Below are 15,137 nucleotides of genomic sequence, written 5' to 3'. Positions count from 1 at the left end.
GACAGGATGGGAGAGAAACGGAACGCTTTAGGTAAGGAGGGAGAGAAAAGTAGGTGGAATGGTGGCCAGTGGTGTTGGTGGTAAGAAACAAGACTTATCAAAGTAACAAGTCTTTTGATGGAGAATTCTATAAGTGAAGCAGTGAAGTGAAGAGTGAAGCTTCGCGTACAGAACGGTGAAGTTGAAATGTACTACAGGGAAGTGAAGAATGTAGAGAGAGAGAGAGAGAGAGAGAGAGAGAGAGAGAGAGAGAGAGTGGGGACAAGGAATCAGTACAATACGTCTTGTCTACTAAGAAGTCAGACCCACGACAAACTCAATAACCATGTGTGCCGAGGTCGCCGCCTCCTACCCGAAGCCTATCAAGTCCCAGCAAGGCATTGGGGCGTCAAACTCAATACGCTCCGCCGATCACGTAGCCTTTCGTCCTGTGTCATGTTGCCAGTGTGATGTGGGTCTGTGTATACGACAGTACCGATTCATATTGCTGGAGTTGTCAGTACTTCAACTTTTAACGTTTAACGACTCTTGTGTGAGTTACTAAGGTTTTAACCAGTGCTTTAATGATCTTAGAGGTAGTTTATCGTGTATTCTGTACCATGGGTGGAAAAAATATGCAGGAATCTGATTAATGGTCCCTGTAGTTTTTTAAAGTAGTTCTAATGAAAGCAGTGCGTTTTAAGAATTTTGTAACAGACTCATGAATAAGTTGTCACGGTTTCCACTGGTATTTTCATGGTTTAAGCGATAGTTTGCCAGGTAGTCTGCACCATTAGTGGGACACACACACACACACACACACACACACACACACACACAAACTCCAGAAAAATAAATTCTCGAATTATCAAATGCTCGAACAGTAAATTGCTCGAAATGCTTCGAAACACTCACCTTGGCAGTCAGTCTCCCAGGACTTTCTGTACGTGCTGAATTATCACACGGTTACAGGGCTACTCTCTCTATATATGGCTCTCCTTCTCTTCCTATAGCAACCATCCATTATCAATAGCCTTGCCTTGTTCATAATCGTCACTGGATTGTGTTGTTAATATTGTAGATTTACTGGATCTAGCAACAATAAAAAAATAAATTTCAATTACTTCCATCAACCACCTATTAACTTTAAAATATCAGTAATCATTTTCCTGATCGTTAAATATTATGTTTTTCTCATATTTGTTTTTCATTTATATTTCAGTAATCTTGGAAATCTCGAGCCCTAAAGGTGGATCTAACTTTTGTTGTGAGCGAAAAAGGAAAGAAGAAATTATGCTTGGCTGGATATCTCTCTACGTTCAATTAACAATAGATAATAATATTTTCAGGTATTCTTTGGATAGTGTATGATATAAATATACCCGTTCTTAATCTTAACTGCTCAGTTGACAACAATAAAGCTGTTCTTTTTATATCTTAGTTTTTGGGTGTTTCTTATTTCACTTTTCGATATTTCTCACCAAACCACTATTTTCGAGCAATCTGACTTTTCCACAACTGATAATACGAGAATTTATTTTTCGAGCAATTGATTTCGAGCAATTTACTTTTGTGCAATCGATTTCAAGGAATTTACCGGACCATAGTAGGCTACGAAGAGGTGATGGTGGTGGTAATATCATAATGAGTGCGAGGTGGTGAATTCTTTTAAAATAACTTTCCTTCCTATTGCTCCTGCTATTCCTCTTTACCGTAGCTGTTATTGTAATACTTCTGGAGACATCAGTGAATAATAGCTTAATTGAAGGCGTCATACGATTCTCTACACACACAATTCTTTAACGGGACACTGCCATTGTTTACGAAAGGATTAATTTACATTTCAGTTTGAACGGCGAGAGTAAGATATGGCACCCTCACGGCCTCTCCCTGACCTACTCTACTTCCCGTCCCTCTTCCTCCTCCTGCTGCTGGCTCTGACCCATCAAGGTGTGTACTTGTCTGTTTGGGTGCTTGGATTTAAGACAGCTGAAGGAAAATATAATTTTTTTTTTTGTATATATGAATGAAGCAATAGCTACTACCATACATTTCAGCGGTGGACAAACGGTGTTTTTTGCAGATATCTCCTAAACGAATCGTTGGATGAGTATGATATTTCAACACACTACCTTGAACATTCGTTCGTAATTTATGGTTAACATACCACAGTGCTATATGTGTTATGTGAGGAGTTTACTGAGTGATATTACGCCTAATCCAGTCATCATATCAAAGGTGTTATACAGAATCGGACGAGTGTGGGGTACTCGTCTAACCCTCCACCACCACCACCACCCTGAAGAACCCCAGACCACTCCTTCTCTACCCCAGTATCGCATGACCCTCTTCCCGCTTCCTCTTCACCCCTATTCACACCATCAGCCTTCCACCTTTGATTTTTTTCCCTATTGTAATTACATACGTATAGGTATAATAGTTACATACGTCAGTATGTACATACATATCATACATTAATAATATTATTTAATACAATTGCTGGTATATGTGGACATGAAAACCAGAGTGGGTCAAACGACCGTGAAAGCAATAGCTAATTCCGCTGTTAATGGCCGTATAGCTGGATAATAAGCAACGTATCTAACAACAAAATAATATTATATATAAACTGGACCACTTTTATGATCAATAGGTAGACAGTACGCAATAAGAGTATCAACTTTTCCTAACAGTAGAAGGTCCAGGTCACAGGTAATTCCAGCACATCATGTTCACATGGTTGACCATAACGACTGCAAACATGGCTCTTCTATATACTACACGTAAACGTGCTGTTGTACAGTAATTATCAACGTGAACCACTTCTTGCCTTCATGAAATTGTACCATACTCGTTAATAATCATATCTATACATACACACTTACAGAACATTATAATGTATAAATACAGTGGTGGGAGAAGTAGGGAGGGACACAGGAGTGAGGGAGGCGAGGAGCTAGGGAGAGAAGAGGAGGGATAAAGAGGGCGAGAACTTCCGAGACGGGGGAGACGTAGTAGTGGTTAGGAATGGTTTGGGTGGGTGTGTGGGGGGGGCCACACTTTCATTCGAATGCGTCAACATGACTCGTCGGCTTTGTTATTTTTTACGAGTAAACTCCTCACATAACACATATAGCACTGTGGTATGTTAACCATAAATTTCGAACGAATGTTCAAGGTAGTGTGTTGAAATATCATACTCATCCAACGATTCGTTTAGGAGGTATCTGCAAAAAACACCGTTTGTCCACCGCTGAAATGTATAGTAATTGGTCTAAATAATTGTTATGTAAGTGCTGAATGCTTCATCTATGACCCGTTCAGCACTGAGATGCATTTTTTCCCTTGTGTTTTGGGTATGATTAGACGATTTTATTGACATTAAGAATAGTCTATGGAGGTCAGAAGATTAATGGCCAGAGTCTTCACTATTTTAATCCCCACGTAAGTTTCTGAAGCTGTGTAGTAAAATCACCAAATAGTAAGCAGAATAATTATGAAAACATTTCCTGGTACTGAAGAGGTTAACCTGTGAGATGCGAGTTGCGTCTGACTGTGATATGCTGATATATTACCCACAACTGTCCCATACTTTTATCTCATTTTCAGTCAGTTTCGTACATAACCCACACATTTCCCCACTAAGATATATTTTCCAATGTATTCTCTGATGATACACACTGCCCACGTCATGTACCCCTTCATATCCTACAGTATTCCTCTGACACCTCTGAAAAAATTTATGTACTTCCGGGTGTATCATGTTCCTAGGATGACTATTACTGCTTTACCCAACACTAACAGCCCTTGACTCCCTCCAGCGTGCGGCATCCGGTGCGTGCAGTGCGAGGCGGAGGGGACCCAGGACGAATGTTTTGTGAAGCCGCCGCCGCCCATCGAGTGTGGCAGAGGCATGAATGTTTGTCTCACCATCCACACCTACACGCCCGACAGGGAAGACTCGCGTAAGTAGCAGTGGTGGTGATGGTGGTGGTGGTGGTGGTGGTGGTAGAATCAGTGTGTGTGTGTGTGTGTGTGTGTGTGTGTGTTTGTCTGTGTGTGCGCGTGTGCGTGTGCGTGTGTGTGTAAAGAAAATCTCTCAATTTTGTTTTTTATATTTTCTTATCAGTACATTCTGATACAAACACACACACACACACACACACACACACACACACAAACACAAACAAACAAACAAACAAACAAACAAACAAACACACACACACACACACACACACACACACACACACACACACACACACACACACACTATCATCCACATAATGGTACCGCGATCAGCAGAATTGAGTGTCGTAATATAATAATGATTCTGTACAGGTAAGATGCTGTCACTTGTCCGCACCTGCGCCCCGACTGACATGGGGTGGGACTGCGAGAGAGGCAGGACGAAGGGCGGCCACCAGATGGAAGTGTGCCACGATACTTGTACCTGGGATGGATGCAACCACGCTCGCTCCACCGCCGCCTCTGCCCTGGTGGTGGTGACGACAGCTCTCCTCACCAATGTGCTTCTTCTCTGACCCTTCTCTCATCTCTCAGCTCACAACCACGGATGTCCGCGTGACTGGTGCTTTCATTCCCTCTGTCGCTCTCCTGTTTCCTCAGTCCCGGTGCCTCGGAATTCTGTGAACTTCGTGACGGCCACCGAAGAGGAAGGCGCTTGTCTCGTTATGAATCGTCACGTGATGCGCTAAAAACTGTGATGTAATTTTTAGTATTGCTTCGATGTTTTGTGTGTGTATGTGTGTTCGTGCGCGTGTTTATGCGTGGATGTGTATCCTGTCATATGTCGACTTATGTTCTTGTGTAAGGCTTTTGTGTGAATGTTTCGTTTAACCAAATTATTCATTCTAGTCACTATGATATATGTATGTAGTCGATATGTCTTTCATGCTCGAATAAATATACAGATGATCAATCAAATTTCACTCCGGGCGAGGGGGACGTAGATGAGTGTGTGGTGCGGCATGACAGAGGAGTGACGGAACTCAAGACCTGAATACCGAACCGAGGATAATGAGAGTGCTACTGGGCTTCTTTTTTATTCATGAAATAAAAGACAATGTAACATTCCTGGCTACACATTACAAGAATAGAAAAAGAAAAAACGAGACAAAATTTTTCCGTTGTATAGTTAGCATTGCAACTGTTCATTGACGTGTATGCAACATTACATTACATTCTCTTTTTATTATACTTATGTTTAATTTTTCTTCTTGTATTGGCTCTCTTAAACAACAAAAACATAGAAAACACATCCCCCAAATGCTGAGTGGTCCTGGCGGCGAGGGGCGAGCAGGAGCCTTCCTCGTCACACGTTGGCGTCTTCTTCACCCGTAGTCTCTCCCTCAGGGCAGCCACTCGTCGCGCCCAGGCCACTCGCGCGGGGCCCACAGGGGGCGGCGACATGCCCACTTCAGTCACGTCTAGCATCAACTCAGCAAACAGGATGCCACTGTCGTCGCGATCAATCATCATACGATCCGCGGTGCCACTCAGTATTTCTCCATAGTCCCACCACCATTCCGGGTGCGTCATGACTACTGCATCCTTACTCGCACCTTCATATCTTTCCGCCGCCCTAGTACTTGTTTCCTTAATGTTAATTTCATCTTTTCTCCTCTTCTCTGTGCACCATTTGTTCGCCCACTTCATCGCCTGGCTTGAGTGAGATGTTGAACCAGGTGACCGGTGACTCATGGCTCTGCTGCTGCTGCTGCTGCTGCTGTTCACCTCCTGTTCCTCGTCAACGGCGGGGTAGTCGTCACTTCAGACACAGTAGTAATGTCTCTAGAGGAAAAGGATTACAGTTTCTCTAGGGCTGGAGCGTTCGATCTTGAGTCACTCTGGATGTCCACTATTCAAGTTTTAGAGACTGCCTATACGTAGCCTCCAGAATAAGGACGTGCAGTGTATCCAGGGCAGGGCGTAGTGCAGTGTCTCCAGGGCAGGACGTACAGTTTCACAGCACAATAAACTTGTGTTCTCCCGGATTGACTCGAGAGGATTTCAAGATTATCAAAAAAATTTCTAGAAATATCTTAACTACATTTTGCTCTCCGCCTGCAAACTTCCAACCACGCAATACGCTCGCTCATCGAATCCTAGATCATTCACAGAGAGAGAGAGAGAGAGAGAGAGAGAGAGAGAGAGAGAGAGAGAGATTTTGATAAATTTATTATACAAAAACGTATCAAACAGTACAACATACTTAACAACAACAACAACAACAAAAAAAAACACACACACACACACACACACACACACACACACAAGCGTGAGGCCACGCAGGGCCAAAGAAACCCTCGCAGGGCAAGGGATTAGGAAAATCCCCCAAAGCGGGGGAAGCGGCCAAGTAGTTCGTCCAGGACGTTATGAGGTAGGAGGTGGCGGCAGATAGCATCCAACGGCAGGCCCTGGGGCAGGAGATGGTGCACAGTGGGGCACGCCAGGCAATAGTGCTCTATGGTATTGGCCTGGGGAGCGTGGCATAGGCGACAGGCTGCATAGGCGGGCTCCCCCACCACCCCAGCAACCTGCCACGGTGGCCGGTAGCCCAGCCGCAGGCGCGCAAACACCACGTTGTGTCGCCGCACCATCATACCACGGCGGCGGTAGGAATATGGTGAGCGGCAAACGGACTCATAGTGACTGATGGTGACACTGTAGAAAGACAAATATAAACAATAATGAAATGAGAGAGAGAGAGAGAGAGAGAGAGAGAGAGAGAGAGAGAGATTTATTATAGGCTACTTTCTTTATCTGCTTTTATACTATTTTTTTTTCTCTCTAATATTAGTGTGTAGAGTTGCGTGTTGAAATTGTCTCCATGTTTCTCTCGGCGAAGGCAACGTTCAGCTGTAGTCAAGAACATTCTAATTATCCTGTGGCCGATAACACCCTGTAGCAGCGCCTCGTCTTGCGTCAGCTCACACCTCCACGGACGCCACCCATGTGCTAGTTCTCTCTGATTTCATGGCACTCGTCAGGCACTCCATGCCTGCAGTGGCTCTTACTTTTAGATTGCAACATACGAATATCAATCAGAGTAAATGGCTGTTTGTCAATACATGACCACCTCTGGGTCTAACTCATCCTTACCACCTCGCGCATCAATCCCAACTTTATATACACATTAACAATTTTTTACCCTATTTGCTCGTATTCCTGCAATGTACGAAGTTGTAAGTTAGTACATTAATCTCGCTCGAGCATTTAACGAGCCTAGCCTCGCCCCGGATCATCAGTCACCCCTCACCGCTGGATACCCGTAGAGATTCTCGGTGATACTCAGACACATCTTGTATGGACAGATGCTTACACAGCACAACAAGTAAGTATAGGTAAGTGTAACATTATAGAGCTATTAGAGTAAGTTTAGCTATACAATTGTCTCCATTAGGGTAGTGAGGAAGGAGTCTAGAGGGGCCCGGATAGAGGCTAGTCAGGCCATCACTTCACCTGCTTACTCTATATAACCTTTTCTTATTTAGTACATTGCCCTAAGTCTTCTCATAAGTGTTACTGTACCCTAATGTGTAAGCCTGGAGTGTGCTTTTCGTATTACATGTGAAAAATAACTGTAATTTCAGGTTCATTCGTTCGGATCAATGAAGCGAATCACTGGTTTGGTGGTTCAGCGGCGTGAGATCTTTTAGGCTACGTATCTACAAAAATCAGCAACGTTGTGGCTAGATAAGGTGAATATATATTTGGAAGAATGTAATGTATAGTAACTCAGTATAGTACCTCATCAGCAAGTATTTATTAATGAGTTGCGTTTGAGAATGTGGAATTATGGGTAAGGGCGGAAGTTGGGAGGGGGACAGGTAACGTCATTGTCCACCATTCCCAAGCTTCCACGTGGAGGCGTCCGTATCCGTGCCCGAAGTGAAAAGAACGACAAACAATCTTAAATTATCCTCATACCTGTCAATTCCGATTATATAATACACATCAGTGGGTAATATATTAGCATGCTGTTATGAGACATGCATTGAGACGAAGACAAGAAGCACGAGTCATGGGTGGTGATGCTTAGAAAATAAAGTACTATCTATGGATTCGGAGACCAGCCACATCACAGCCACGCGCCTCGACTCACGTGATCAGTGCGTGGCAAGAAAGCTGTGGTGATTCTGCGATGGGCATTCCCGGCGGCTCGGTAGTGATTGCGTACTCTTTTATTCACCCGCGCGTGTGTGTGTCTGCGTGTGTGCGTATTTTATCAAGTCATCGGTCCTTCACCTCATCATCATCTCGTCATTACGGTAGGTACTCATGCCTGCGGTGAAGTAATTAGTGCTCTGCTGAGGTTTATAGTCGGTGGGGTGATGGCCGGCTAGTGGGGATTTTAACACCTGGCTGGAGATTTTTTTGGCTTGAAAATCCATTATGTAGTGGCCTTGTTTAATTACCATGTAGTAGTTTATCTGAAATATATATCATTAAAACCATCACTTGCGACAACTAACAATGCGTATTTTCTTGTTTTCAGGTAAGTACACATACTCAGCTCATCGCTTCGCGGGACATCGCTGGAGCTCCTCGTCGAAACATGAGTACAAAGTTACGTTTCCTAGGCGGTAGGATAGGGTATCAGGCTACTAACCCTCTTCCCTTGCAGGTGCACTAATTTCCTAGATTATTCGGCAGATAGCGCAGCACGGGGTAACGCCATGCCAAGGGATGAAGCAATTCTCTGTGGCGAATTGGCGCGGAGATGAACACCAGTGGAGTGCCGCATCTAAAAAGGTAAAACACATGGCGGCTTGACTCGTAGCTATACAGTGCTAATTATGCTTACTATGCCTAACATTTCTTACCTGCCGCTGTAAATTGACTGGATGTTATTTTTTTGCAGCATTCCGGTAGAGATTTGACGGCGACGAGGTAACACGAGGAAGAGGTGATACGTTCCGCCGCCGCCGTGATGACAAGCTGCAAATCCAAGATAGAAGCTCAAGGAGAAAATCTGTTGCTTGGTTATGATGAAACACATATTAATGGAGGTGGGAAGCACAAAGTGAAAAGACGTGCAAAGAGCAGCAGTCCATGGTGAAAGGTACGGAAGGCAGGTAGCATTTTCACCTCGTTACATTAAACGTCAAACTTTTCTTTGCAGGTGATAATGATTAGTCTCTTATTACAGGTGCCAATCAACTTCCCTTACAGATCCTAATCAACCGTTTCCTTTCAGCCTCTAATCAATTTCCCTTACAGATTCTAATCATCGTTTCCTTTCAGCTTCTAATCAATTTCCCTTACAGATTCTAATCATCGTTTCTTTTCAGCCTCTAATCAATTTCCCTTACAGATTCTAATCATCGTTTCCTTTCAGCCTCTAATCAATTTCCCTTACAGATTCTAACCATCGTTTCTTTTCAGCCTCTAATCAATTTCCCTTACAGATTCTAACCATCGTTTCTTTTCAGCCTCTAATCAATTTCCCTTACAGATTCTAATCATCGTTTCTTTTCAGCCTCTAATCAATTTCCCTTACAGATTCTAACCATCGTTTCTTTTCAGCTTCTAATCAATTTCCCTTACAGATTCTAATCGTTTCCTTTCAGCCTCTAATCAATTTCCCTTACAGATTCTAATCATCGTTTCCTTTCAGCCTCTAATCAACTTCCCTTACAGATTCTAATCATCGTTTCCTTTCAGCTTCTAATCAATTTCCCTTACAGATTCTAATCATCGTTTCTTTTCAGCCTCTAATCAATTTCCCTTACAGATTCTAATCATCGTTTCCTTTCAGCCTCTAATCAATTTCCCTTACAGATTCTAATCATCGTTTCCTTTCAGCTTCTAATCAATTTCCCTTACAGATTCTAATCATCGTTTCCTTTCAGCTTCTAATCAACTTCCCTTACAGATGCTAATCAACCGTTTCCTTTCAGCTTCTAATCAACTTCCCTTACAGAAGCTAATTAACTTCTCTTACAGGTGCTAATCAACCGTTTTCTTACAGTAGTAATACGCTTTTCTTGCAGCTGTAAACTCATTATTTGCAAGTGTTTAACACATGCCTATAATGTATTTACATTAATAGGCCAAGTCTATATTGTGTTCAGGGAAGCTGTTCATGTGGAGCCGTGTCAGTAATCGTAAATGATCTCTTGCTTGGCTGAATCCTTTCCTCTTGCCTACAGTATCTTTGCATATCACGCTTGCTTTGATCTCGTTTACGTTAGTGTGACCTTTGTCATAACTCGTGTCTTGTGTAAAATTGGTTATTATAGTTGTATCAGTTGTACTCGAGTTTAAACAACCAATCACTATTGAATCAAGTGGTACAAATAACCATGAACAAGAATAAGTTATGACAAACATACAATCACACGAGTTGAGCGTGAGTTGTAGGGCAACTGGAGGTGAGGGAAGGGTGCAGCCAATCAAGAGACGTTACAAGGATTATTAAGGCGTCGATGAACAGCTTACTCGAACAAAGTATAGCTGAACCAGGCAACAATGAGCAGCTGGCCTCTGTGACACCCCCCCCTCTGAGGGGCTAGTACTCACTGCGGTGAGGGGGACCTGGAATGTTGTTAAAAGTTTACGTTCCCAGTAGAATATTAGCTCATGTTACTGTTGAATTCATAGCACAAGAGCAATAACAAAAAATGTAAGGGTGGGGAAAAAGATTTGCTAAAACCAGATGATTACATGTTAAATTAGGGAACTAGCAGTTGCAGAAACGATGGTCATTGAGGTGCTAAATGGGAGGGTGGGGAGTGGGAAGAGTGCTGAAAGGAGGAGACGAGAGAGAGAGACCGGACCACGCGAGCTCAGTACTACGGGGACCATCGGCGTTAGCAGAGGTGGAAGTCTCTCTTCGTAGGTCAGTGATGGTTGCGTTTCACTTGGTATGTTAATATTTGTAAGTAAAAGGTGGGGATGGTGTGTGGTGCTAATGTAGATTGCTTCATTGTCCTTCAGGATGTAGAGGCGGCTTTTCGCACTCTAGAGGGCAGAAGGAGTAATGATGGCTGTCGTGACTCACGGTATGCTGACAGTAAGTGTTAAGTATGTTTGGTATTGGTCGCTAAACGTGTAAGTTAATTTGTCATGTTTTTCAGTAAGACTTAAGGATTTGCATAATTACCTTGTTTATTCATGGTGTATTCCAGATTTGAGTGAAAGGCACCGCAATTTACGCTGGGTGGTTGTGCCTCGGTCGCCGCAGATACCATGCGGAGTAAGTATTGTAGTTACCAATTGCTGCGGTTTAGTGAGTGGGTGTCCGGGAGTAGTTACTGGATTATGGTGGTTTAGGAAGGAAGTAGGTGTGCGGGAATGTGCCCTTGTGTATTGTTTTGATGCTATAAATGTAAATTCAGTGTTTATTACCATTACGTACGTTGTCAGGAAGTAGTGTTTGCGTAGGAATGAAAGTTACCACTTACTTGCGTAAGTTACCCATGCAGTGATTATTGAGCTGTATTTAGAGATAATGTAGTTCGAGGTCGCATGTATATCAGACTAGATTCCAGTTTATTTGTATCATAGTCGGTTTCAACTCACGGCTGCATGGCACGGCTTCATGTAATACGAAATTGTTCTTTGATTACTCTGCTGAAGTAAATGAAGCGTGAATAATCATTACCTGAGTTCTTTGATTACTTGCGGGGAGGAATCTTTATGAAGGTAGGGGACGAAGTAATAATTTCCAGAGGGGGCAATTAAACGGTTTAAGGGAAAAGATCAAGCGAAATTAAAGTGTTCAATCACAAGATGAATTAAAAGGGAGAAGATTTGAACTATTTTATATCGGGTGGTCATTATGTGGGGTAGGGTTACAGGCAGACGTTAAGTGGGGAAGAGACGGTGCTAAGGAGAGGCAGGGAGGTAGGGGAGAGAAAGGACTCGGGGCTTCAATATAGCAAGTGAGTATTTACCTAAGCCACCTTGCATCCAGTTGCGTGTATATTGTTAGATTCAGGTGACAACTTAGCTTTGTAATACGTAAGCTTAGTGTGTACGTATGTACTCGCGAAATTCGACTCAAGGGTTCACGACCAGCTGTGCATGAGTCAGTGAGGCGAGGGTGACCATCGTAGTCCAGTGTAGTTTGTCAATCGTGGCGTGAGGTTAGGATTGTACAAGGATCATACTAAGAATGTTAGTTTGTTCTTGTTATTAAGGTCTTCTCTGCAGGGAATTTGAATAACGGGGGAGGGGTAGGAGTGACGATTGTGGGCAGGAAATCAAAACCTGTGAGTGGATGTCATCTTTATTAAAGGTCTGTTATTACACTGCACGTATCGCAGTGTGGAGTCATTTAGCAAGCTTGTACTGTTGTAGGATTCGTGTACATTTTTAATATATTGCAGATGAATCTCCGTGACTCGGGAAGTGTCGATTCGCCAGCCTAAACAAAGCACTGGAGAGGCCTAACTAGATGACCATTAGTGGTATATATAGTAAACTTTTGAATGCCTTGGGTGTTATTGATTTAATTCTGTTATGCTGAAATAAGCTGTTGGTGCTGCTTTCTCGAGAACTCCTTGATTTTATAACTGCTGTACAACTATGAATGGTAAAAACTGTCTGAATTTACAGATTGTTCCCGAGATGGTTTACATTGGGTTCACCCTTCCATACTTCACCATTTGTGTTGCTGCTAAAGCTGCTGTCACCATTGTCACTGCCACCCCTGTTGCTGCCGTTGGCGACAGGAAGAACGCTACACCAGTTTACCAGATCCTCGGGAGTTGGCGGCGCTCCATTCCTAGGCGTGGATGACGCTGCTTTCTAAACTAATATAGTGACTTGTGGGCTGGCTGTTGCTGCGGTGAGGGGGACCTGGAATGTTCTTTAAAGTTTACGTTCCCAGTAGAATATTAGCTCATGTTACTGTTGAATTCATAGCACAAGAACAATAACAAAAAATGTAAGGGTGGGGAAAAAGATTTGCTAAAACCAGATGATAACATGTTAAATTAGGGAAGTAGCAGTTGCAGAAACGATGGTCATTGAGGTGCTAAATGGGAGGGTGGGGAGTGGGAAGAGTGCTAAAAGGAGGAGACGAGACAGACACCGGACCACGCGAGCTCAGTACTATGGGAACCATCGGCGTTAGCAGAGGTGGAAGTCTCTCCGTAGGTAAGTGATGGTTTCGTTTCGCTTGGTATGTTAATATTTGTAAGTAAAAGGTGGGGAAGGTGTGTGGTCCTAATGTAGATTGCTTCATTGTCCTTCAGGATGTAGAGGCGGCTTTTCGCACTCTAGAGGGCAGAAGGAGTAATGATGGCTGTCGTGACTCGCGGTATGCTGACAGTAAGTGTTAAGTATGTTTGGTATTGGTCGCTAAACGTGTAAGTTAATTTGTCATGTTTTTCAGTAAGACTTAAGGATTTGCATAATTACCTTGTTTATTCATGGTGTATTCCATATTTGAGTGAAAGGCACCGCAATTTACGTTGGGTGGTTGTGCCTCGGTCGCCGCAGATACCATGCGGAGTAAGTATTGTAGTTACCAATTGCTGCGGTTTAGTGAGTGGGTGTCCGGGAGTAGTTACTGGATTATGGTGGTTTAGGAAGGAAGTAGGTGTTCGGGAATGTGCCCTTGTGTATTGTTTTGATGCTATAAATGTAAATTCAGTGTTTATTACCATTACTTACGTTGTCAGGAAGTAGTGTTTGCGTAGGAATGAAAGTTACCACTTACTTGCGTAAGTTACCCATGCAGTGATTATTGAGCTGTATTTAGAGATAAGGTAGTTCGAGGTTGCATGTATATCAGACTAGCTTCCAGTTTATTTGTATCATAGTCGGTTTCAACTCACGGCTGCATGGCACGGCTTCATGTAATACGAAATTGTTCTTTGATTACTCTGCTGAAGTAAATGAAGCGTGAATAATCATTACCTGAGTTCTTTGATTACTTGCGGGGAGGAATCTTTATGAAGGTAGGGGACGAAGTAATAATTTCCAGAGGGGCAATTAAACGGTTTAAGGGAAAAGATCAAGCGAAATTAAAGTGTTCAATCACAAGATGAATTAAAAGGGAGAAGATTGGAACTATTTTATATCGGGTGGTCATTATGTGGGGTAGGGTTACAGGCAGACGTTAAGTGGGGAAGAGACGGTGCTAAGGAGAGGCAGGGAGGTAGGGGAGAGAAAGGACTCGGGGCTTCAATATAGCAAGTGAGTATTTACCTAAGCCACCTTGCATCCAGTTGCGTGTATATTGTTAGATTCAGGTGACAACGTAGCTTTGTAATACGTAAGCTTAGTGTGTACGTATGTACTCGCGAAATTCGACTCAAGGATTCACGACCAGCTGTGCATGAGTCAGTGAGGCGAGGGTGACCATCGTAGTCCAGTGTAGTTTGTCAAGCGTGGCGTGAGGTTAGGATTGTACAAGGATCATACTAAGAATGTTAGTTTGTCCTTGTTATTAAGGTCTTCTCTGCAGGGAATTTGAATAATGGGGGAGGGGTAGGAGTGACGATTGTGTAGGCAGGAAATCAAAACCTGTGAGTGGATGTCATCTTTATTAAAGGTCTGTTATTACACTGCACGTATCGCAGTGTGGAGTCATTTAGCAAGCTTGTACTGTTGTAGGATTCGTGTACATTTTTAATATATTGCAGATGAATCTCCGTGACTGGAAGTGTCGATTCGCCAGCCTAAACCAAGCACTGGAGAGGCCTAACTAGATGACCATTAGTGGTATATATAGTAAACTTTTGAATGCCTTGGGGTTATTGATTTAATCATGCTGAAATAAGCTGTTGGTGCCGCTTTCTCGAGAACTCCTTGATTTAGAACTTGCTCTACAACTATGAATGGTAAAACTAATGTCTGAATTTACAGACTGTTCCCGAGATGGTTTACATTGGGTTCACCCTTCCATGCTTCACCATTTGTGTTGCTGCTAAAGCTGCTGTCACCATTGTCACCGCCACCCCTGTTGCTGCCGTTGGCGACAGGAAGAACGCTACACCAGTTTACCAGATCCTCGGCAGTTAGCGGCGCTCCATTCCTAGGCGTGGATGACGCTGCTTTCTGAACTAATATAGTGAGACTTGTGGGCTGGCTGTTGCCGGGTAACAAGCTATTTGTTCGAAAGAGTTCGAGAGACTCTTGACTTTTTTTTTTTTTTTAAATAAATTTTTAACTGGAATTCG

At 43.2% G+C, this 15,137-nt stretch overlaps 2 protein-coding genes and 1 long non-coding RNA gene across 18 annotated transcripts in view; all 3 read left to right on the top strand.

Moving 5' to 3' along the window:
* LOC123505519 overlaps nucleotides 1-4,918 on the top strand; it is an 11,085-nt gene extending 6,167 nt beyond the window's left edge. For 2 of the 4 annotated variants that reach the window (XM_045256905.1, XM_045256906.1), the window contains exons 2-4: nucleotides 1,827-1,929; nucleotides 3,801-3,944; nucleotides 4,318-4,918. In XM_045256905.1, the coding sequence (XP_045112840.1) occupies nucleotides 1,848-1,929; nucleotides 3,801-3,944; nucleotides 4,318-4,520 (429 nt within the window). In that variant the 5' untranslated portion in view covers nucleotides 1,827-1,847 and the 3' untranslated portion in view covers nucleotides 4,521-4,918. Of the gene's footprint in view, nucleotides 1-419; nucleotides 533-1,309; nucleotides 1,329-1,826; nucleotides 1,930-3,800; nucleotides 3,945-4,317 lie in introns of those variants that run through there. The other 2 variants (XM_045256907.1, XM_045256908.1) reach the window with 2 other exon arrangements.
* Nucleotides 4,919-7,935: 3,017 nt separating this feature from the next.
* Nucleotides 7,936-9,069, top strand: LOC123505712. The gene is made up of 3 exons (XR_006675244.1): nucleotides 7,936-8,270; nucleotides 8,498-8,754; nucleotides 8,864-9,069. It is a non-coding gene; the product is annotated as an uncharacterized LOC123505712 (long non-coding RNA).
* Nucleotides 9,070-10,540: 1,471 nt separating this feature from the next.
* LOC123505530 lies at nucleotides 10,541-15,133 on the top strand. 13 transcript variants are annotated; one of them, XR_006675187.1, is made up of 8 exons: nucleotides 10,541-10,843; nucleotides 10,942-11,017; nucleotides 11,133-11,200; nucleotides 12,336-12,416; nucleotides 12,565-13,107; nucleotides 13,206-13,281; nucleotides 14,601-14,679; nucleotides 14,824-15,133. XR_006675187.1 is itself a non-coding variant. In XM_045256933.1 (7 exons), the coding sequence occupies exons 4-7, from the start codon at nucleotides 12,990-12,992 to the stop codon at nucleotides 14,977-14,979; spliced, it is 438 nt and encodes a 145-aa protein (XP_045112868.1). In that variant the 5' UTR covers nucleotides 10,541-10,843; nucleotides 10,942-11,017; nucleotides 12,336-12,416; nucleotides 12,565-12,989; the 3' UTR covers nucleotides 14,980-15,133. The 13 variants fall into 13 exon arrangements, 3 of the variants coding, with proteins under 3 accessions (XP_045112868.1, XP_045112867.1, XP_045112869.1); XR_006675188.1 differs by having other exon boundaries at nucleotides 13,186-13,281; XR_006675189.1 differs by lacking the exon at nucleotides 14,601-14,679.
* Nucleotides 15,134-15,137: the final 4 nt, after the last annotated feature.

The sequence above is a fragment of the Portunus trituberculatus genome, chromosome 18 (assembly GCF_017591435.1).
Source record: "Portunus trituberculatus isolate SZX2019 chromosome 18, ASM1759143v1, whole genome shotgun sequence".
Classification (NCBI taxonomy): domain Eukaryota; kingdom Metazoa; phylum Arthropoda; class Malacostraca; order Decapoda; family Portunidae; genus Portunus; species Portunus trituberculatus.
The sequence above is the reverse complement of the archived record's forward strand: the minus strand, read 5'-3'. Positions and strand labels throughout refer to the sequence as shown.

Coding starts and splice junctions, on each gene's coding strand:
- LOC123505530 (XM_045256934.1), top strand. CDS start 12,990: ATGGGAGGGTGGGGAGTGGGAAGAGTGCTAAAAGGAGGAGACGAGACA. Junction 13,108..13,185: donor AGGTGGAAGTCTCTCCGTAG/GTAAGTGATGGT, acceptor GTCCTAATGTAG/ATTGCTTCATTGTCCTTCAG. Junction 13,282..13,396: donor TGACTCGCGGTATGCTGACA/GTAAGTGTTAAG, acceptor GGTGTATTCCAT/ATTTGAGTGAAAGGCACCGC.